The sequence below is a fragment of the Lagenorhynchus albirostris genome, chromosome 3, assembly GCF_949774975.1.
Source record: "Lagenorhynchus albirostris chromosome 3, mLagAlb1.1, whole genome shotgun sequence".
Classification (NCBI taxonomy): domain Eukaryota; kingdom Metazoa; phylum Chordata; class Mammalia; order Artiodactyla; family Delphinidae; genus Lagenorhynchus; species Lagenorhynchus albirostris.
In genome coordinates, this window is record NC_083097.1 from 43903386 (window position 1) to 43926211 (window position 22826).

Below are 22826 nucleotides of genomic sequence, written 5' to 3' on the forward strand. Positions count from 1 at the left end.
GTCTAATTAATCCTCTCCTAAATGTGAACGCGTTGTGTGTGAAAATACACGAGCGAATGGAGAAAGGAAAAGGGAACAAGGAGCCCTCCTACAGCTCTACGCACCTCTGTTTCAGCGAGCTGGGGTCAATAAAGCAGAGGCACGGAGACACGGCGATAGGAGACCAGGAGGTACCGGGGCCGCCGAGCGCGGCACTGAGTGCTGAGACCGCGAAGGGGAGGGACGGCGCAGCCTCTGCTCCTCCTCGGGTCGGGGCGGGCCCAAGAAAACCCGCCTCCCCAGTGCCGTCCTCTTCACGGCACCACAGGACAGCCATGCCGGGCCGCCTGCTGCGCGGCCTCTGGCAGCGATGGCGTCGTTACAAATACCGCTTCGTACCCTGGATCGCGCTGAACCTAAGCCACAACCCAAGGTGAGAGAGCTGGGCGGCTCGACCAGGGCCGTTTGCCTCTAACCCAGCGACGCCATCTAGACCGCTGGGACTTGAGTTAGAGGGCCGAGGTGGGCGGAGCTTCCGGAGGGCGAAGCCTCAAGCAGGCGGAGCCTAAGACGACCCAGGGACCTGAGTGGGCGGGGCCCGAGGTGGGCAGCGCCCGAGGTGGGCGAGGCGGAGGCTGATGGAGTCCGAGTTGGGCTGGGGGCCTGAAGAGGGCGCGGGGCTTTTAGGTGGGCGGGGCCTAAGGCCTATTTCCCGTCGTCCCCGGCGCGGCGAGGTCCGCTAGGACCTGATCGCCCGCGGGCTTTGGCTCGAGTTCTCGCTTTTGCTTCTGCAGGGGCTGCGGTTCCTGGGCTTGGGGGAAAAATGGGAACTTTTGGAAAAGAAAAAAACTTGTACAACGTGAGGGTGCGTGGCCTTCTCTCCGCCAAGGCAGTTAGGAGCTTGAAGTTCCTTAGAAAAGCTCCTAACTACGTAGTTGGTATGGTCACAGCTCCGTAGTTGGTATGGAGAAAACAGCGCAGCTCGGCTGTGAGGATAATAGCTTGGAGTAGCTGATGAATAAAAACGAGCAAAAAGCCAATAAAAGCATGTCGGAATATTGGATTTAGAATACGGATTCAGCGCTTTAAGAAGGGGATCTAGCTGAGTGGGTGGCCGTAGGATCATTGTTATTGCCGGCTTTAGTAAGTGGCCTGCTTGTGGTCTGGAAGAAGTCAACGTAATGCTCACTTAAATAGGCAAAGAAGTCAACGTAATGCTCACTTAAATAGGCAAACGAGCTCCGCTGAAGGCTGGTTAATAACCAGAGAGCTTTCCCAGAGTTTCATACTACGGAAACGTGAATTCAGCTGCATCATTACTAGAATTGTGAGGTGGAAATTGGTTCAAGTAAACCAAGAAGTAAAAATAATACTTAAAAACTATTTACGGAAATAAAAAGTGATCTTTAAAGAAGTAATTACTGTGGTGGTGTGATGAAATGGGAGATTGGGATTGACATATACACACTAGTATGTATAAAATAGATAATAACCTATACATAAAATTAAAAATAAAAAGTAATTACTCCTGGGAGAGAATGTGACAAAATATATAATGTTAACTTAAATTTGTCTTTGAAACTACACGCGTGTGAAAAGAGCCATTGCAATATGAGGATTCTCATTATGTAATAACATTCACATAATGGCTTTGGGTGTAGTGGGAAACTAGCCCTGTTTCCGCTTCTGGCTCTCCCATTTACCCGCTTTCGGACCATGGGCAAGTTCCCTAACATCTTCACGCTTGAGTTTCCTTGTCTGCAAAAATGGCGTAATGAATGTAAGGACCCAACAGAATTTGGTATGTAATGGGCCTTTCATAAGCATTAGCTATTGTTGACTTGTGTAGGTATTGTTGGGAGTCAGGTAACTAGAACTAAACCTAAAAAACTCTTTTCTGAACTTCTTCGTTTTATGCCCTTCAAACACATGAGAATAATCTTCATACAGGCCAGTAACCCAGAAGACATCAAGACAGTCTGGCTTTTATCAGTTAAGGGTAGTGAATAGAAACTTTTCCCATTTTCAGGACCCTCCGATACGTTCCAGAGGAATCCAAAGACAAAGTTATCTCAGATGAAGAGGTCCTAGGAACATTACTGAAAGTTTTCCAGGCTCTATTCGTAAATGATTTCAATAAACAATCAGATATCTTGACTGTGTTTCCAGAACCTGTTAAATCAAAATATCAAGACCTACTGTCAGTTCAGCATCCAGGGGTGAAACAGCTTGAATACAGACATCAACAGCAAAATACCTTTACACCAGAAGAAATTCTTTATAAGACATTGGGTTTCAGTGTCACCCGAGCACCTAGCACATTGATTTCGGCTGGAAAAGGTGTCTTCGTTAACAAAGGATTAGTACCAAAAGGCGCGGTTGTATCTATGTATCCTGGTAATGACATAATTAGTACTTGGCCAAGAGTTTCTTATAAAAAAATATAAGTTCAACAAAGTGCCTATCCCTGTAATCCTTGGAGTAAGGGGTTGTATTGGAAACTCTGATTTCCACAGATTTTTCTTTTTTCCACAGATTTTTAAACCCTGATTTGGAAATTAACTGTTTGTAAATTATCTCATGTATTAGAAAGTATCCTGGAGTATTTGTTGGGATAAATGCATTTTTCTTTTAAGGAAATTTTTCTAATGAATGTTTAAATTTAGGAGATTATAGTATGGCCTACTTTGATAAGACAGATTACTTAGAAATCACTAGAGAATAAGTCAGTTTGGCTTAGCTAATTAATAATTAAAGGTAAAAAATGGGTTAAAACATGAAAGATAAAATTTAAACCTATAAATCACTGAATAAAGATCTTCCTGCCATTTCTAAACTTGAAAAGTAAAGAAGCTTCTTTTCAAAAGATCATTGACTAGCATGCTAAGTAGAATGTTACTTGTTAAACATATTATTTGGTGTAGTGGAAAGTATGCGTGAATGTTTGTCAGATAGACCTATGTTTTTAAAAAGTCATTCTACTATTTTTTAATTCTGTGAGTCTCAGTTTCCTCCTACACAACTATCCTAACTCCATAAAGACTAAATAGGACAAGCCAGCAACAAACAAATTAATAGTAAAATAAATAGATTAACATGCCTGGAACATAGGAAGCACCCTGTAAGTATTAATTTTCTCCTTTCCTTCATTGCCAACGAAAGGAAAAACAACCTGAATGTCAGACTCATCTATTCCAGTATATATCTACATTATTTAATTATTAATAAAAATACTTTTCTTAAAAGGCTCTTTAATAGATGACAAATCACTCTACTTTAAAAAATAAAAATAAAAACAAAAACACAGCTTTGTAAAACTGAACCTAAAATGTGGTGTTCACATTTTTTTAACCAAAATAGTCATATTTTATTTGGCTGTGTGGACAAGTTGGTGCTGTGCTCCTTCTGCTATTGGCCACTCTTTAATGAGGAAAGGTAGCCAAAGAGAATCTGATGGTCTAGACGGGAGGTGAAACTTTAGAGAAAGGCAGAGAAATTAAAACAAATTCTTCCATGTTATGTTTATGTTCCAGAGAAAGGTCCTTATCATGATGTTTATGATTTTTATAGGTTGCTATAATAATGTCTTTGTCTTGTATACTAGGTACAGTATATCAAAAGTACGAGCCAATCTTTTTCCAGTCCATTGGAAATCCGTTTATTTTTAGATGCCTGGATGGGGTACTCATTGATGGAAATGACAAAGGAATATCAAAAGTCGTGTATAGGTAAGTTGGTGCCATGTTCAAATTTAATTATAGGAGGTAGAACCGCACCACAATGACTCTGACCACTAGCGTTTGTACTTTAAAGAAAAATCATTTAGGCGGCTGCCCTATTGATTAGACAAAAGTTTTTTAAGAAAAATTTCACTGTTCAATTCTAGGGTTAACTTTCAATTTTAAGATACAGAGGAACAATGTCTTAGCTAATGCTTTCACCTGTTTCAGATCTTGCAATGGGAGGGATCAACTTGGCCCTTTAAAAATGAGTGATAGTACATGGCTAACGTCAGAAATTCATAATCCACTGGCTGTAGGACAGTACGTCAACAATTGTTCAAATGGTAAGTTGGCACCTTGGGGCTGTGAGATATAAATACAGCAGTGGTAATGCTCCTCCTTTGCCATGTGACTGAGTGCCAGAGGCAGTTGAGTTAACATTTCAGCTATCGTAAGCCCTTGAGTAAACTCTAACTTTATAATAGCTGATATCAAAGAGAGAGTTCGGGGAGATAATGATATACATTAACTGGAATTCTTAAACTTACTATTTTTATTCTGATTTTTCAGTAAATATAGGCAATTGATAACTGCCCTTTTGATCATTATTATTTTAATACTTAACTTAGAGATTATTTTGTCAGTGCCTCAACATAGCCTTATAGATTACTCACTAGACACTAGACTGGTATCCTCTTTCTGTTGCTAAGTTTGTGAGTTACCTACCTTCTCTAGGACTTAACTTTCCTACAAGTTTGATCATCTGGCTACATTTAATATAGACTTTGGTGTTAGGGAGACATGAATTTGAAGCCTGATTCTTCTACTTAACCTTTACCCCTTCTGAACCTGTTTCCTGATCTTCAAAAAGTAAATAAAACATCCAAACATATGTATATAGATATATAATCTAGCAGTGCCTGGAACATAATAGTGATTATTAATTTGAACGTTTTCTGAAAATTTAGAAAACCATACATCAAGTGCCATAATTCAGTACATAATTCATGACCTTATAAAATGTCTCTGTTTCTAAAAAATTCTGTACTCGTTCCTAGACAGAGCAGCTAATGTCTGTTATCAGGAATTTGATGTGCCTGCAGTTTTCCCTATAGAACTGAAGCAGTATCTTCCAAACATTGCGTACAGCTATGACAAACAAAGGTTAGTCTTCTGTTAGAGCTTTTCCTATCTTCTGTCTTATGCTGTACCTAAAAATATATATATTTTCTATGAAAAAACTATATAGAGATTGGGGTTTTTTAGTGAAAAATTATAACAGATTTTTATGTGCATCACACTTTAGTGTGTTAATGTAGGTTATCTGAAATTTAAAATTTTCCATTAACTTAGCTTATTCTGCTTATTATTACCCACTTTTATTCTGTGTAGTATTTTATAAGTTATCAACCTTAAAGTTTGTTTCAGGTGACTCTTGTTTTTCCTACCTACAAAATCTTCAAATAAATTTTACTTTATTTTAAGGATCCTGTTCTCCATTTTACATGGAAGCACCCAGTTGAAGAAAGGGACCAAATTAGACTATTACTTCTTTTGCCTACTTCACTATTAGGTTCAGAAACTTAGTCAAAAAAAGGGAAATATTCAGAAGATATGAATTTTTAAATCTGCTTTTGTTTTTACCATAATTTATTTATTTTTTATACAATTGTTAAAGGTTACTTTCCATGTACAGTTATTATAAAATATTGGCTATATTCCCCATGTTGTACAGTACACCCTTGTGGCCTTACACCCAGCATTTTGTACCTCTCATTCCCCCACCCCTATGTTGACCCTAGTAACCACTAGTTTGTTCTCTATATCTCTAAGTCTGCTTCTTTTTTGTTATATTCACTGGTTTGTTGTATTTTTTAGATTCCACATATAAGTGATAAGAATATATGTATTTTTTTAAATAATGTTATTTATTTTGGGCAGCATTGGGTCTTCATTGTTGCGCATGGGCTTTCTCTAGTTGCAGCGAGCGGGGGCTACTCTTCGTTGCAGTGCGCGGGCTTCTCATTGCGGTGGCTTCTCGTTACAGAGCATGGGCTCTAGGCGTGCGGGCTTCAGTAGTTGCAGCACATGGGCTCAGTGGTTGTGGCATGCGGGCCCTAGAGCACACAGGCTTCAGTAGTGTTGGCACGCAGGGTCAGCAGTTGTAGCTCGTGGGCTCTAGAGCACAGGCTCAGTAGTTGTGGTGCATGGGCTTAGTTGCTCCGTAGCATGTGGGATCTTCCTGGACCAGGGGTTGAACCCATGTCCCCTGCATTGGCAGGAAGATTCTTAACCACTGCGCCACCAGGGAAGTCCCTGTATTTTTATTGTAACATTTCTTCTCTGATCAATCATTAAGTGGAAAGTCTACCGAGAATACTCAAGTAACAATTTTTAAATATAAGTAATTCTGTAGAGCTAAGAGTTCTTTATTAACAATGCTATAGGAAGATATTGTCTTTATATCATTTCACTGAGCTGCCAATTGCTAGCAAACTTTATTTTGTACAGGTCCTATTAAATTGTCTTTTGAAGATGAATGATATTTAAAACTTAGACTATTCCCTGTACTTAAACCTTGATAACTTTCATGTCTATGTGTGTGTATTTAACAATGAGGTTTTTTTAGCCTTATACTCTGGGGCATAATATTATTACTGTTCAACAAGTACAAGAAAAGTTAAATGAGTAGGAATATTGAAGGTGTGCATTATGTCTTGTGTCCATAAAAACTATTTTTTTAATTCCCATAAATTATAAAGTAATGTTTCCAGCTTTGCAGAATACAAAGATACAAATTAATTTTAAGTGTTGAATTATAATAAATTATAATAAATGTCATTTTAAAATGCTTTTTGTGATACCAGTTTTGAGGGCTTGAACATAGAAACAACATTTTCAAAAGAAGTAGTCAGTTGTATAAACAATTGACTTGTGGTCTTTTTAAATAATACAAAATAAACATACTCTAAAATGCCTTCATCAGTGATAAGAACTATTTCCTCATGGAAATCAAATACATAAAGTAAGATGACAGTAAGGAATCTGAATAAAATTCTCTAAAATCCATATTGGTTGTATTAAAACATGAGCTTGTATCTGTTAATACTTCTAATTTTGTCTGTGTTTCTTTTTGTTTTCAGTCCACTTCGATGTGTCATTCTTGTCGCACTCAGGGACATCAAACAAGGAGAAGAGCTTTTTTCAAACTACTATACAATTGTCAGCTAACTGTATGAAATTAGGTTTTCTATTCAGCTACTGAGTTAATTCTAAATGTTTTTGTTGTTTCTCTGAGTTCCACCTGCAGAGCAAATATTTTGAAACCTAATTGGAGTGGGAACTTTTTAGTTTTTATTGATATTTGTGTTTCAGTTCCATCATGAAAACTATTTGCTTCATTACAATTTCAAATTTGTAATGCAATTCCAGTGTTAATTGGTTTTCACCTAAGTACACAGTAGTTTACTAAATTAAAACCCACTGTCTGAACTTACAGTTTCAACTTTTCTTTTGTATATTTTGATTATCTCTGTGGCGGTTTATCGAATTTTAGCCAAGTCATCAGCAATTCTTGTACTATTGATGTGTACTAACTTCCATAAAGACTTAATTTTTCCAGAATATTCTAAAACCAAAAATATTTGTTGTGTTGTCATGAGTTAATTGGGGTGTGTTTGTGTGTGTGTGATTTAAAGATTGTTTTAGGGACTTCCCTGGTGGCACATTGGTTAAGAATCTGCCTGCCAGTGCAGGGGACATGGGTTTGAGCTCTGGTCTGGGAAGATCCCACATGCCGTGGAACAACTAAGCCCGTGAGCCACAACTACTGAACCTGTGCTCTAGAGCCCGTGTGCCACAACTACTGAGCCCACGTGCCACAACTACTGAAGCCCGTGCACCTAGAGCCCATGCTCCACAACAAGAGAAGCCACCACAATGAGAAGCCCGTGCACTGCAATGAAGAGTAGCCCCGGCTCGCTGCAACTAGAGAAAGCCCATGTGCAGCAACAAAGACCCAACACAGCCAAAAATAAATAAAATAAATTTATTTTTAAAAAAATTTAACAGAAACAAAAAAAAGATTGTTTTAGCTGGTTAAGGGAAAAATGGGGGGTCATCATACTATTTACTGTATGTGAACATTTACACACACACACACACACACACAGTTTAAGAGTGTAAGATTGTTTTGGCATGGAATTATAGTTAAAAGATGGTGGTGGGAGGAACACCTATCCCCTATTCCACACTTCTCATATTTGGACAGCTTCCATAAGTAATTCTCCTGCCTCTTTCTCCACCCACTGGCGAAAGAGTGATTTTCTGAGATTATCTTTAGGGAAGAACTAGGCACCCATGGCCCAAACCCCTCTAGTTCCTTTTCTGTGGACTCTCCCAGCTGAGTCTGTTCTGGGCTGCTCTCTGCCCTGTGCAGGGAGTAGCCTGTAGTCAGCCCAGCCAGTGAAGGAGTGAGTTTAGTTCAGAGGTAGAGTATTAGTGAGCTGACCTGGCCTCAGCTCTGAAGCCACATTCTCCAGTTTTATTAGTAAGAGTTACTTTGATCTCCATCAACCTGACTCCTGCATCCAACCCTCAGTTCCAAACTTGGATAGGGAGGAGGGTGTTATTTTTTGGGCCCCTCAAATCCTAACATGGCACCTATACAACCAGATTCTGACCATCTCCACTGCTACACCAACAGCTTTTCTCAGTTTATTGCAATTTCAGTGGCCTCCTAATTGCCTTCCCTGTTTCCATTCCTGCCCCTTTTACAGAATAGAACACCAAAAGGGATTCTTTCAAACACAAATCAGATCCTAACCCGCCTCTGCTCAAAACTCTTTGATTACTCCTGCTTTGGAGTAAATGCCAGTCTTTCATTACCTCTGATCTCACGTCCTGCTCACTCCACCCAGCCACACCTGCCTCCTTGCCACTCCTAGAGCCTGCCGGGCACACTCCCACCTCAGGGCTTTTGCACTAGTTCTGCCTCCAGAAACCTCCCCCCAGATAGCCATACAGCTCATTCCCTGTCACCTTGCCTAACCAACCTATGGAAATTTACATTCCCCCCGCCAACCCCTAAAATCCCCATCCATTTCTTCTCTGTAGTATTTATCATGTATGTCCATGTAAATCCATGGAAGCATCTCTTTTTCTCAGGCTCATTTGTTTTTTATTTGTGCCGCCAAGATTCTGAGATGCCGGGGGACTCATATTATTAAAAAATGCCAAGCCACTTGATCAAGAAGATCCTATTGGGCTTCCCTGGTGGCGCAGTGGTTGAGAGTCCGCCTGCCGATGCAGGGGACACGGGTTTGTGCCCCGGTACGGGAATATCCCACATGCCGCGGAGCGGCTGGGCTCGTGAGCCATGGCCACTGAGCCTGCGCGTCCGGAGCCTGTGCTCCGCAACGGGAGAGGCCACAACAGTGAGAGGCCCGCGTACAGCAAATAAATAAATAAATAATAAGATCCTATTACTCAGAACTTTATGTAAGATACAGAAACTTAACTCCTGTGGCCATATTAGGTATTTAGGAGTGAAGTATTGCAATGTAAAAGACTTTTTAAAAATAAGTCAGAGGACTTCCCTGGTGGCGTAGTGGTTGGGAGTCTCCCTGCCGATGCAGGGGATATGGGTTCGAGCCCTTGTCCGGGGTGATCCCACATGCCGCAGAGCGGCTGGGCCCGTGCACCACAGCTGCTGAGCCTGCGCTCTAGAGCCCGTGCTCCGCAGCTGAGGCCGCCGCAGTGAGAGGCCCACGCACTGCAACAAGGACCCAACGCAGCCAAAAATAAATAAAAATAAAACAAATTTATAAATAAATAAGTCAGAAAAAATGCATATTATATAGAAAGAGAACAAATATGGTAAAAAGTTAATTGTTTAATCTGGATTGTTCTTCATACTGTTATTTTAACTTTCGTCTTAAAAGTTTTATTATTTTAAGTTGGGAGAAATGTCACCATCAGCTTAAGAGTCATCAAACATTTAGTGAATGCCTACTATGTGAAGGGTCCTGGAAGATTCAAAGAATAAAACACAGTTCCTGCTGATAAAATGCTTACAATGGTACTATAAAGTGTACCCAGTACCATGACTTGGTCTGGACTGGAGAGGTGAAGATATTTTTAAAAAATAAAACATTGATTTTTTTTTAAAGAACCACTTTTTCCTTACTAGAATATTTTTTTAAGGTTTATAAATGACATATCATTTCTGACATGCTTATGAAATGCTTTTATTAATTCTACACCAGGAAACAACTTTGTGGCAGTATTGGCTTTTTGTGTAAAAACAATCTCATCAAAATCGAGGTACACTATAGAGCATGTGTCTCTCTAAAGTGAATATGCCAGCTATAGTATATTAAACCTTGAAAAATGTGAGCATTTCTGGTCTAGGACTATGACTTCACCGCCCTGTGCACTGTTTTGTCAGAGAACCCAGATAGCCACAGAGAAGAGAATAAAGATCAGAGATCACTTACCTGGGTGGGAAACTGTACACAGTGCTATATCCCAGGGACTAATTTAAATTAAAAATGAAAGTGTGGGGCTTCCCTGGTGGCGCAGTGGTTGAGTCCACCTGCCGATGCAGGGGACACGGGTTCGTGCCCCGGTCCGGGAAGATCCCACGTGCCGCGGAGCGGCTGGGCCCGTGAACCATGGCCACTGAGCCTGCGCGTCCGGAGTCTGTGCTCTGCAACGGGAGAGGCCACAACAGTGAGAGGCCCGCGTACCACAAAAAAAAAAAAAAAAAAAGAAAGTGTGTATAATGAAATACCCAATTTACAGATGACATGAAATCTTTAAGTCAGAGAAGCAGCTGGCTCAAAAAGTATACCATTGATGGAAATTATGGCCAAAATGGGTAAGGTCTACAAGTGACTAGATTATTCTGCTCCCACAAGGCTCTCCTCCCTCCCCTAAAAGACTAAAGCGCTATGCTCTTATATGGCGTTTGGCTGACCTCTTGGCTGTATTCAAAACACTGGTCCTTGTACCTCCTTTGAAGGCACTTCTGTGTATGTGTCCACCAGATAGCCCTGCACATTAAGGAAGAAATGTGGTTTTAGATAAGCAACTGAAGCAGAGACGTCAAGGTTTTTATCCTCCTCTTGTCCAAAATCTGGACATTATGTGCAATCTGATCACTGCATATTAAGAATGGAACTACAGAGAGAAAGCTCTGGTCAGAGCAAGTGAAATATGGGGACAGACTTGTGAAATTAGGCTAAGATGAGATATTTAGCTTGAAAAGATGAAGACTTAGGGAAGATATTTCTAGAGTCTACTAAACTATGAATATTGTGATAAGGAAGACTAGTTTACTGTAAATATATTGTCAAATGATAACATCTGATCAAATTTCAGATTTCATGTCTTCCTAAATGACAACAGTTACTGAGAAACTTGTTTGAAACATAACAGACATTCAATAAATACTTCCTACTTCCTGAATGAAACTAAAAGTACGTACAATCCCCACTTTGGGATAACGAGAATTTTATTATAGATGGAAATTTATTTTAGAGGAGTTAAAGAAAACTTATTTTATCTACCAATTTTATTACTTACCTATCAAATACCTTATTTACTACATCTAAAACCAACTTAACAGTGGTTAAATATCTACGCATGTGTTATAGCTTAAAAACTATTAAATAAAAATCTATTTGTGGCATATACTCACACGAACCAAGAAAAAAAAAGATTTCCAGATTTTTATTTCTGGAACTGTACACCAGGTATTAAAGTACAACAAATACAAAATAATGCTCAAAAAAATCAGTGTTTATGTACAAATATTAAAATCAATGCAACAATAGCAACTTCCTCTTGAACATCTGATACTAAAACTTGTTCTGATTGTCACTAATCAATCTCATACTCACAGCGTACTTATTTCAAACTGGGACAATTGGAATCACTGGTCATCTAAGAGGAGTTTTAATATCTACCATATTTAACAATAAAACTAATAGTTTCCTCCTTTTAGTGAAAAAATTAAGAACTTTTTAAAAAACATAGTAATGTCAATATTTTTATAAATTATTTCGATTTCCATTTGTAGACAATGTGCTTTGAAACTCTGGGCAAACAATCTCCTTGGTGGTCAGGTTTATTTGTTGGTTTACATTCAAAGTTGAAGTATTCACTAGAGACTTTGGTTAAATTAAACAGTATCACTATGCTCTATTAGATCTGACGTTCTCAAATATTATGACCCTCAATTGTAAAAATTAAAAAGGAAACAATTGCACAATTCTTTGACCTAATTGTACACACTTTAGTATTGTTTAAACAGTATTCTACATCCTTCAAGTAAATTCAGCAGTTGACCATGACAAGAGGAAAACTAAACACTGAAAAAGCTAGCATGAAAAAGTGGAGTACAACTAACAAAAGTAAAGTATTGCTATAATCACAGCACCAGTTTCACTTCTAAATGAATCCGCTGTCCTCTTCAAACCCCCTGTACATAAAAGACACATCAGCCAACACTGCAACTGCTCACCATGGATTTTTGGTTTGTTCATACAAAAATAATATGGCAAAGGAAAAAGAAAAAAGAATTTATCACAGTTTGTTATAAGAATTGTGCTTAACACTTGATAATAAAGGCATTATTGTTTCTTCTTATGACTGCAAATCAGTTATTTTCATGCTCTCAAACGCAATTCTTCTAATAAACAGTAACAAATTCTCTGTTAAGATGCTTAAACGGAAAGGAAAAAACCCAGTAAATCCAGATTTAAAAGGAAATTCAATAAATAGCTATTTTACATGAATAAAGTCATAGTGGTACAATTTATGAATGTCACATCAAGCATGCACAAAAATGGTATTATACATGGAGGAAGCAGTCAGAAAATATTGAATTAGATCTAAAAAGAGATGAAGACTTTACATATATATACAAAAATCTTGCAAATTATTGCCTCATTTTAACAAGGAATTAAAAGTAAACGTTACCAGCCAGTTAGCGCTCTCTAAGAGGCTAAAATCAGATTGGCGTTTAAAAATCCATTAAACTAGCTGGAAATTATTTTTCTCTCATATCATTTCTGGATTTTGGTCAAAAATCTTTATTTAAATAACTAAAGTGTCCATTCAACTTGCTGATAATCAAAACTTCAGATAAGAAACACTGTTTCCATCTTATATCAAGATCCCAGCAATGCATAGATAAACTGAATATATTACTGCATCAGCTACTGAGAATGGGCATGTTCATTTAAGTGCAACTGGTATTAGCATTCAGTCATCTTTGTGTAAATTATTTTATACAGACCAGCCACTGTAAACCCAGAGTAAAAATTAAAGTTATAACAATGGAAGATTATGGCCAGTATCTTACTAAATTATAGGTGTATTCATTTTTAACAAAAGAAATTAGGTTCAAAGTTTAGCACAACACCACAGCAATAAGAAGCTGACAACTTGGAAAAAAATATCTGAAAGCAACATAGAACCCAGGCTACCCATTATTTACTGTGTGCATACAGGAATGCTAGACTTTAGATGTATAAATTAGAGACTGACTTTTAAGTTATTAATTTAACTACTTTTCGTCCACTGTGCTAAACTAACTTTTATAGTAAATGTGCTAATGCGTAAACACTTCAAAGCAATCTTCATTAAAATGCTGCAAAGAAAAGAATACACATCATCCAAAACTAAGGATGTCATTGCAGTTCACAGTTTGTATAATAAATACCCTCCCTTTCCATCACTACTAAGGTAACTACATTCTATCTATTCATCAGCACAACCTTGAAGCGACTTATACTTACAAATATCAGCAATGTAGCCAAACATTTAAGTTTCTGCAAAGCAAGACAACTAGTAGAAACTGAAAAATTTAATTGACAGTGCAAAAAAAAAAAAAAGTAAAATTCTGTGTTTTAACTGAACTATAAAAGCAAAGCTTATCACATTCTAATACTGCATTACATATTGTCTGAATTCACCTTATAACTTAAAGATGCATGTCTATACAGCAAAAATGGCCTAAGTTTAAGACAATGGCTTCTCATTCACAATGTTTGGAATAAAAATAAAACTGAGTTTGAGATGCAACTGAACGTCAATCACTTTTTAAAACTTAAAGTGGTAACGTACCATTCTATTTCAGATAGGAACTCACATTTTTCTTGCCAGTAACTGTTCAAGCTAAACAGAAAAGTTTAAATATACTTCAAGGTTCTACTGCATTTTATGTCTAAAATCTAGAAATCCCTCCTAAATATTAACACTTTGAACTGCACCACTATAAAAAAAACCTAAGAGGTGTTCCAAAATGTAAACCAATGAGTGGCAACATCCTAGGCTTTGTAGACTGTGCCCTGCAAGTCAACTGCCTCAGGATAAACTAAATTATCAATGACTGGTATGATTTTTATGATTACAATCTTGATAATGGTGGACAAAACCCCATCTAAATACCACACCTTCAAATGCCAAACTTTTAGCCAATAACTGAAGTTACACAGAAATCTTCCGGCAGTAAAATGACCAATTCTGTGTAAGGTAGCCCTGGTCTAGAATTCTGAAACAGGATCCAAGCAAGCGTCTTCATAATTTGCACGCAGTTCCTCGTGCTGGCTTCCATAAAGATGGACTTGCTGTTTTGTAAACTGAAGTGCTCTAGTTGAACAACATGAGAGAAGTTTCCATTTTTAAAAAAATCCTTGCATGTTTGTGCAGTTTAAAGAAACCTACCCCTGCTTTTATTTAATTAAGAAAATAAAACCAAAAAATGCTACATTGAGCAGGGATCAGGATCGGTACCTGTAAACATTGTTATTCCACTGCATCCATTACGGCAAAAGGAATTTACATGAATAGAAGCCACTCCATTCAGTTCAGAACATCTGTGCTGGTTTTGAGCTGGTGGCCTCTGTCTACAGGTTTTAAAATTGGGAGTGAGGGCAGTGGGGAACAGAAAATAGAAAAAGAAGGGAGTGGGGAAGAGGTACTGGGGATGAGGAAGAGATAAGCAGAGCTTAAAGCTGCACCACAGAGTTCAATCTTAGTCCCCAACTCTGCTGATCATAGTTCATTTCCACATTTATGGATTGAAAATGAAAATACTCTTGATAAATCAAGATATAGTTCTATACATACTGACATCACTGATGTCATAGTGAAAAAAGTTCAAACTTCCAGTGAAAGACTAAGCAAACCTGATACTTTCCTGGTACTGGTACTGCACACCCACTGTTTCTGGGCCCCTCACTCACATCACTCAGAATGGAGGGCGGCATGCTGATGCAGAGCGTGGGCACTGATGAAACCATTGGTCTCGTTGGCAGACAGACTGCCAAAGTCAGCCACAGACACGGCCATTTTGGCACTGGTGATATGATGTGTGTGATTTTCAAAGTCCACACCCAAATTATTTGCAGAAACCTCATTCATAAAGGATTCAGGAACAGCAATGCCCATTTTCAATCTCTTTGCTGGTCTTTCTGACTCTTCACTGCACATGTTCATGGGGTTTAGCTCTGAGTGATAAAATCCAGTCTCAAATAAGTTAAAACAATCACTTTCCCCATTGCTGGGCAGGGTGAGTAACTCCTCTGTTCCAACAGGCACGTGATTGACTTGTCCACGGGGCGTGCTGCCCAGTGGAGGAAAGCTATCATCCAAACAACTCACATCCGCTGGATCGCAGACGGTCGCTACACTGCTGGTCAAAGCTAAAAAAAGAGACGGAAAATGGTTTAAGTAAGCGGTCTGACGTCATGCCACAAAGAGGATATAAGTTTGCCCCAAGCTATGGTAAAAAATGCAAAAAGATGCTCATGTTACCTGTCAAGTCACTGGCAGTGAAAGAGCTGAGAATGTTCAGCTGTTGATCAGGAACAGGCTCAGGTCGGTTAGATGTTAAGGCTGAAGGATTTACTGTCCCACCCAGAGCTTCTGTTTCGTCTACCAAACGATCCATATAGTCCCTAAAAAACACACCCCAATAATTTTATGACTGCATATCACAGTTAAAAACAAAAATCCCAGAAGTCAATCCCACAGTACTTACGTAACTCCAGGGTGATGGTTATATCGTTTCTTTCCAAATCTTGTCTGTTGAGCAAAGTAATCATAACGTTCAGATTTCTTCCACATATAGTAGAATGCTACACATTCAGCAACTGTTCTAGTTCTCACCTAACAAAAAAAGTTGCATTTTTTAAAATCAACATATTCTATGCATTTTTTAATAACTATTATTTTTTACAACCCATAGGTCTTATTTTCTATCTTCCCAATTAAGAAATTCTGAACTTTTTATTAGTGAACTGCCGTTACATTTACACTATTTAATAATGAGGCTGACTTCAAAAGCCCAAGGCTTTTTCTTTAAATCAGAATGTAATAATAACAATAAATGCGTATCCAGAAATTATCTTTTTTTACACCTTTACCAAAAATCTTAAAACACTGACATCCTTTACTTTTCTTCACTGAACTTTCACTGTGATTCTGACTGTAGCAGGGGTCCTTCTTAACCCTGAGGGATTCATGAATGAGCTTCGTTGGGATCTATTAATTCCCCAAATTTCATGCAGGTATACTTTTCTGGGGAGAAGGGTGCAGCTTCATCAGATTATCAAAGGGTTCCATGGCCCAAGAGATTAAGAACCATTTGCAAAGGGATCAGTACTCTACCGCATCTGGAATTTAAGATGATTGCCAGATAAAGGCAGAATTTTTTCCTTTAACATGCACTTGGCTCTTAGCGCCAACAGAGTTTGGTAAGAACAACAACAACAATAAAATTTGAGCCTCGTTCAACTTGGCTCCACATGCAGACTAGGGCTCTTCTAACTATATATAGGTAAAGGTATGAGTTCAGATGTACAGACAAAATTCTGTATCTTTACCCAATAAACACTTTCTCCCCTGCTTAATCAGTACCCAATAAGGACATTTCAGAATCTCTATCCTGATTAGTGAGCATGTTGTGATATAAGATCATAATATAGGAACAAGCTTTTTAAACCAAGAAATAAGGTATACCTTTCAATAAATACATCAGCCATAAATAAGTCTTCAAAAAGAATATAGGCTTCTTGGGAACAGAGACCTTTCCTGTCTTATTCACTGATGTATCTCTAGAGCTTAAAATAATATCTGGTAAATGATAAAGCTTATTTGTGAAATAAATGAATATATTTCATAAATTATTGCTAAACTGAGATTTTATTTTGACTTAAAAGGGCAACTGTTTCATCTTTCAATAAATTAAACACTTAATCTCATCTGTGAGAAAACAATAGGTTTTCATACATACAAAAAAGCACTGAAGTATTCAACATCATACTGGAAGATCTAGCTAAATGCAATAAGAAAAGAAATAAAAGGTATACAGATTGAGAAGAAAGAAATAAAACTGTCTGTTCACAGATGACATAATTGTCTATATAGAAAATCCTAAAGAAGCAACAAAAAACCCTCCTGGAACTAATAAATGATTATAGCAAGGTTGCAGGACACAAGGTTAATATGCAAAAGTCAACTGCTTTCCTATATACCAGCAATGAGCAATTGATATTTGAAATTAAAAACACAATACCATCTACATTAGCGCCAAAATGAAATACTTCGGTATATACCTAATAAAATACATGTAAGATCTATATGAGAAAATCTACAAAATTCTGATTAAAGAAATCAAAGAAGATTTAAATAAATTGAGAGATATTCCATGTTCACAGATAGGAAGACTGATTATTGTTAAGGTGTCAGTTCTTCCCAACTTGATTTATAGATTCAGTGAAATCCCAATTAAAATTCCAGCAAGTTATTTTGTAAATACTGACAAATTAATTCTAAAGTTTATATGCAAAGGCAAAAGACCCAGAATAGCCAACACAATATTGAAGGAGAAGAACAAAGTCGGAGGATAGATACTACCCAACTTCAAGACTTACTATTAAGCTATCGTAATTAAGATAGTGTGGTACTGGTGAAAAAATTAACAAATACGTTAATGGAACACAATAGAGAGCCCAGAAACAGACTCACACGAATATAGTCAACTAATCTTTGACAAAGGAGCAAAGGCAATTCAATGAAGGAAGGATCATCTTTTCAACAAACAGCGCTAGAACAAGTGGACATCTATATCCACCTTTCACAAAAACTCAAGATGGATTACAAGACCTAAAAGTACACTACAAAACTATAAAAGCTCCTAGAAGATAACACAGGAAAAAACCTAGATGACATTGGGGATAGTGATGACTTTTTAGGAACAACAATACAAACACAATCTATGAAAGAAAAATTGATTAAGCTGGACTAATTAAAATTAAAAACGTCTACTCTGCAAAAGACACTGTTAAGAGAATGAAAAGACAGGCCAAAGACTGGGAGAAAATATTCAAAACTCACACATATTTTTTTGGACTGTTATCCAAAATATATAAAGAACTCTTGCAATTCAACAATAAGAAAACAAACCACCCAATTAAAAAATGTGCTAAAGACCCTAACAGACACCTCACCAAAGAAGATATATAGATGGCGAATAAGCATATGAAAAAATGACCCACATATGTCATCAGGGAAATGCAAATTAAAACAAGATACCACTACACATTTTAGAATAGCCAAAATCCAAAACAATGACACCACCAGATATTGGCAAGGATGTGGAACAACAGGAACTCTCTCATACATTGCTGGTAGGAATGCAAAATGGCACAGACACTTTGGAAGACAGTCTGGCGGTTTCTTACAAAACTATCCATACTTGCTTAAAGAAAAAGAAAAAAAAAAAAACACTGTAAAGCAATTATACTCCAATAAAGATGTTTAAAAAAACCCAAAAAAACAACAACAAAAAAATATCCATACTATTACCATATCATCCAACAATCACACTTACTGGTATTTACCCAAAGGAGTTAAAAACTTATGTCCAAAAAAACCCCTGCACACTGATGCTTACAGCTGCTTTACTCGTAACTGCCAAAACTGGAAAGCAACCAAGATGTCCTCCAAATGGTGAATGGATAAACAAATTGGTACATCCATACAATGGAATATTATTCAGTGATAAAAAGAAATGAGCCACACTAAGACTCCATGCTCCCAATGCAGGGGGCCCAGGTTCGGTCCCTGGTCAGGGAACTAGATCCTACCTGCTGCAACTAGAAGTTCACATGCTGCAACTAAAGATATTGTGTGCCGCAACTAAGACCAATATAGCCAAATAAATAAATAAATTTTTTTTTAAAAAAAAAAGCGAGAGAAATGAGCCACAAAAAAACATGGAGGAACCTTAAATGCATATTACTAAGTCAAGAAGCCAATCTTCAAAGGCTACATACTGTATGATTCCAATTATATGACAAGGGATTTTTTGATCAGTGAAACTATTCTGTATGATACTACAATAGTGGATAGGTGTCGTTATAACAACAGAGTGAACCTACTGTAAACTGTGAACACTAGGGGATAAAAACATGGCAAAGTAGATTTACCAGTTGTAACAAATGCACCACTCTGGTTGGGGGGCTGGTGGGGGGAAGCCGTGTGTGGGTGGGAGCAGGAAGTACATGGGAACTCTCCATACTTTTTCCTCAATTCTGCCGTGAACCTAAAACTGCTCTAAAAATAAAGTCTATTATTTAAAAGTGTGTGTATATTCTAACAGTTTGGGATAATTAAATCTCATTAAAATATGCTTTGCTTATTCTTTCTTTTTGTCCTAAGGAACACAGGATTCTAAAATATTTAGGTGGATAGGTCAATATTCTATGCCTACTGCTTTTTAAAAATTTTAAGTTTATTTATTATATTTATTTGTTTTTGGCTGCATTGGGTCTTCGTTGCTGCACGCAGGCTTTCTCTAGTTGTGGTGAGTGGGGGCTACTCTTCCTTGCAGTGCAGAGACTTCTCATTGCGGTGGCTTCTCTTGTTGTGGAGCATGGGCTCTAGGTGCGCAGGCTTCAGCAGTTGTGGCACATGGGCTCAGCAGTTGTGGCATGCAAGCTCCAGAGCGCAGGCTCAGTAGTTGTGGCGCACAGGCTTAGTTGCTCCGCGGCATGTGGGACCTTCCCAGACCAGGGCTCGAACCCGTGTCCCCTGCGTTGGCAGGCGGATTCTTAACCACTGCACCACCAGGAAAGCCCCACCTATTGCTTTTTAAACTAGATTTTATATTTCAGAGCAGTTTTGGGTTTACAGAAAAATTGATCAGAAAGTAACAGAAATGTTAATAGCAGGGGAGCATTAACAAGTTATAGCTTTTATTCCCTACCCAAGAGGCTCATAGATTAGTTGCTTATATTCATTGTAATTACTAAGCAATTTCTCTATACTAATTTGCCTAACTTACCTTATTCTTCTGTATAAGATGAAAATCTTTTCCAAAAAGCATGAGTGCATGTTCAAAGCTCCGGCATTCTTCTTCTGTCCATGCAGTCATTCCTTCTAAAGAAATTTTAAAACAAAATAAATTGGCCTCAAAACTCTTATATATATAAATGACTGATTTACTTTCAGTATGTTTTCCTAATAAAAAGGCTATAAACTTCTACACACACACACACACACACACACACACACACACACACACACAGACAAGTTCTTTATGTGGAGATTTTAGTTAGTAATCTTAACTAAAAAAATCTAGAATACCAAAATATAAACAACTGGGTTTTTTTCCTCTGCATGATGAGACAAGAATTTTATATTTTCTTCTATAATTCAAGCACATTGTTTTTCTAATTTTTTTAAGCAATGAGCATTTTTTTAATTAGGGGAAAAAAAAGGTTATTTTCTTTATAGAAAAAAAAGCCTTCCTTTGGTCTTATGTCAAAACCATAAGCTCTTTAATTAGAGACCATAAATAATGAACACATATTTATTCAGAGTCAGTTTGCAAAGTGCTATACTGTAGGAATATAAAGGGAATAAAAAACAGCCCATGCTCTCAAAAGACTAAATCCCATTCAACTTCCTGGCAGATGTCAATGTTGATGAATCAAATCTACTTGGGGCAGAGGAGACTTGAAGTGCCTCACAATGGGAACCAGGTCCCCAAAGCCATTAAGAGTAGCCCACCACGAAGGTGAAAACTTTGTTCAGAGTTTTGAGAGCTTAAAGTAATTTTTTCAAAGAAGCAGCTTTTACACGGAAACATTTCAATAGACTATCTCACCTACAAGTTTAAATGCATTGTCTCCAGCTTCTATATTTTTCCAAGTCATTTATATAATATTAGTAAGCATTATTTCACTCTATATATACTTAATGAAAGCTATGGTGCATGCAACTGATTTATATAATGACAAAAATACTGAAATTAAACTTAACCATTTTCCTTGACACACACAAACCAAAACCTAAGCACTGCAAAAATGTTATTACATGATTACTAAACATACACTTCTTGCAATAAATTGAATGGAATATATTATACATGTTTCTTTTTTTTAATCTTTAATCTCCTTTTCATTTCCTGTCTGGTTTAAGAAAAAGAAAAAACAACTTTTTTCCCCCAATGAAATCATAAAATCATTCTTATTAATTACTTTGGATATATTGTCATCTCTGGGGTCTGCTTTGTTCTGGAGGTGACAGGGGGGTAACTAATTTGTATTTGAACAATCTCTGGTACGTCTAAAAATAGAGGGCAAGAAAAGGAAAAAATTATTTGCTATGAAGATAAAAATAGATCTTATACAAAAGTGTTATAGGATTGCTCCGTCCTTTATACTTTGCTTATTCTGATCCCCAAATGACCATCCCCTATCATTTCCCTCTCTTGATCCCAAGTGTTTCTTACCTTGAGAGGCCTTTCCGTTGCAGCAGTACCTTTCAATTGCTTCCTTTATATTATGGTTACACTTGAGAAGTTCGTATAATGCCTTAGGGCAAGGGAAAAAAAACTATTCAATAAAACTTACCAAAAGTTCATACTTAAAAAAAAAAACTAAAAACAAACAAACAAACAAAAACAGGTGTATTGTAAGAGTCCTGACAAATACTAGCTGAAGTGCTCTCTAATTTCAGGACATTTGAAGCGTATGTTTGCCCAGACATTTAATCTACGTAACTATCCTGTATATTGACTCTGGTATCCGAAGAGTTTGTTCATTCTGATTCTACCTCTCAGAAGTTATCTACCAGTATCATTCCTCACTTTTTTTTTTCATTGCCAGGCCTTCTGAGCTGGGAGAATATCCCTATTTTAGATGATTATTTCTAGTCAGGAAAAGTCAAGAATTATGGTCTTCTCTCTTGATAGCACCTTCTGCCTGCCTTTTAGAGTTTTAATAAAAGAGAATAGCAGCAGGTCTAGAATAGAAGGATGGATATTTTAGTGACTGGAGTTTATAGTTATTTCCATCTACTATGGAAGATATCATTTTTTAAAAATTAGAATTTCTTCCCATTAAACCTGTTTGGAATTATGAATATACTAAATAGCAGCAGACAGAACTCAACTGAAAGTTAAATAATAATCCACCTTCCCAAGTACATTTCAAGAAAGGCAAGGATATTGGTAAACCTATTAATACATCAATAGGTTAATAATCAATACATTAATAATCAATCATTAAAAACAGCTGCTAAAAAAGCTTCAGATAAATCAGTACCCATTTCTATTTTTAAAAAGACAAAACCTGTAACGGTTATAAGTAGATGGATACTACCTTACTATAAGAAAGACAGCCTGTATCAAACCAAGGCTGGTATTATTCTTTTTTTAAAATTTTTGGCCACACCCCGTGGCATGTGGGATCTTAGTTCCCTCACCAGGGATTGAACCCGTGCCCCCTGCATTGGCAGGCGGAGTCTTAACCACTGGACTGCCAAGGAAGTCCCAAGGCTGGTACTATTCTTAATGTAAAAACCTTACATGTATTATCTTCCATCAAAAGCAGGCCTCAAACCACTGTAACTACCAGAAGTCTCTGAGAGTTATAGCTAATGCAGTAAAACATGTTCTAGGAATAAGAGATATAATAATGGTAAGGAAGGAACAAACGTATAATTCAGTAATGACTTTAAAACTAGAAAACCTAAGAGAAACAACTGAAAAATCATTATACTAAATTAAATAGTTTCAGTAGCTTGAGAAAAAAATTTTTTAAT

At 37.4% G+C, this 22826-nt stretch overlaps 2 protein-coding genes and 1 long non-coding RNA gene across 5 annotated transcripts in view; 1 reads left to right on the forward strand and 2 right to left on the reverse strand.

The window, feature by feature from the left end:
• The window catches only part of LOC132516831 (uncharacterized), a 72433-nt gene extending 71928 nt beyond the window's left edge, over positions 1-505 (reverse strand). For all 3 annotated transcript variants that reach the window (XR_009539485.1, XR_009539484.1, XR_009539483.1), the window contains exon 1: positions 105-505. This is a non-coding gene — a long non-coding RNA (uncharacterized LOC132516831). The remainder of the gene's footprint in view (positions 1-104) is intronic.
• On the forward strand, positions 236-7764 carry SETD9 (SET domain containing 9). The gene is made up of 6 exons (XM_060142974.1): positions 236-412; positions 2009-2376; positions 3584-3707; positions 3930-4045; positions 4760-4865; positions 6845-7764. Exons 1-6 carry the CDS (start codon positions 315-317, stop codon positions 6930-6932), a joined length of 900 nt encoding a protein of 299 aa, XP_059998957.1. The 5' UTR covers positions 236-314; the 3' UTR covers positions 6933-7764.
• A 3656-nt stretch (positions 7765-11420) lies between these two features.
• Positions 11421-22826, reverse strand: part of MIER3 (MIER family member 3) — a 29330-nt gene continuing 17924 nt past the window's right edge. Inside the window, exons 9-13 of the mRNA XM_060146083.1 lie at positions 21514-21595; positions 20062-20156; positions 15754-15881; positions 15528-15670; positions 11421-15415 (exon numbers count right to left, since the gene is read on the reverse strand). Coding sequence (XP_060002066.1) covers positions 14958-15415; positions 15528-15670; positions 15754-15881; positions 20062-20156; positions 21514-21595 — 906 coding nt within the window. The 3' untranslated portion in view covers positions 11421-14957. The remainder of the gene's footprint in view (positions 15416-15527; positions 15671-15753; positions 15882-20061; positions 20157-21513; positions 21596-22826) is intronic.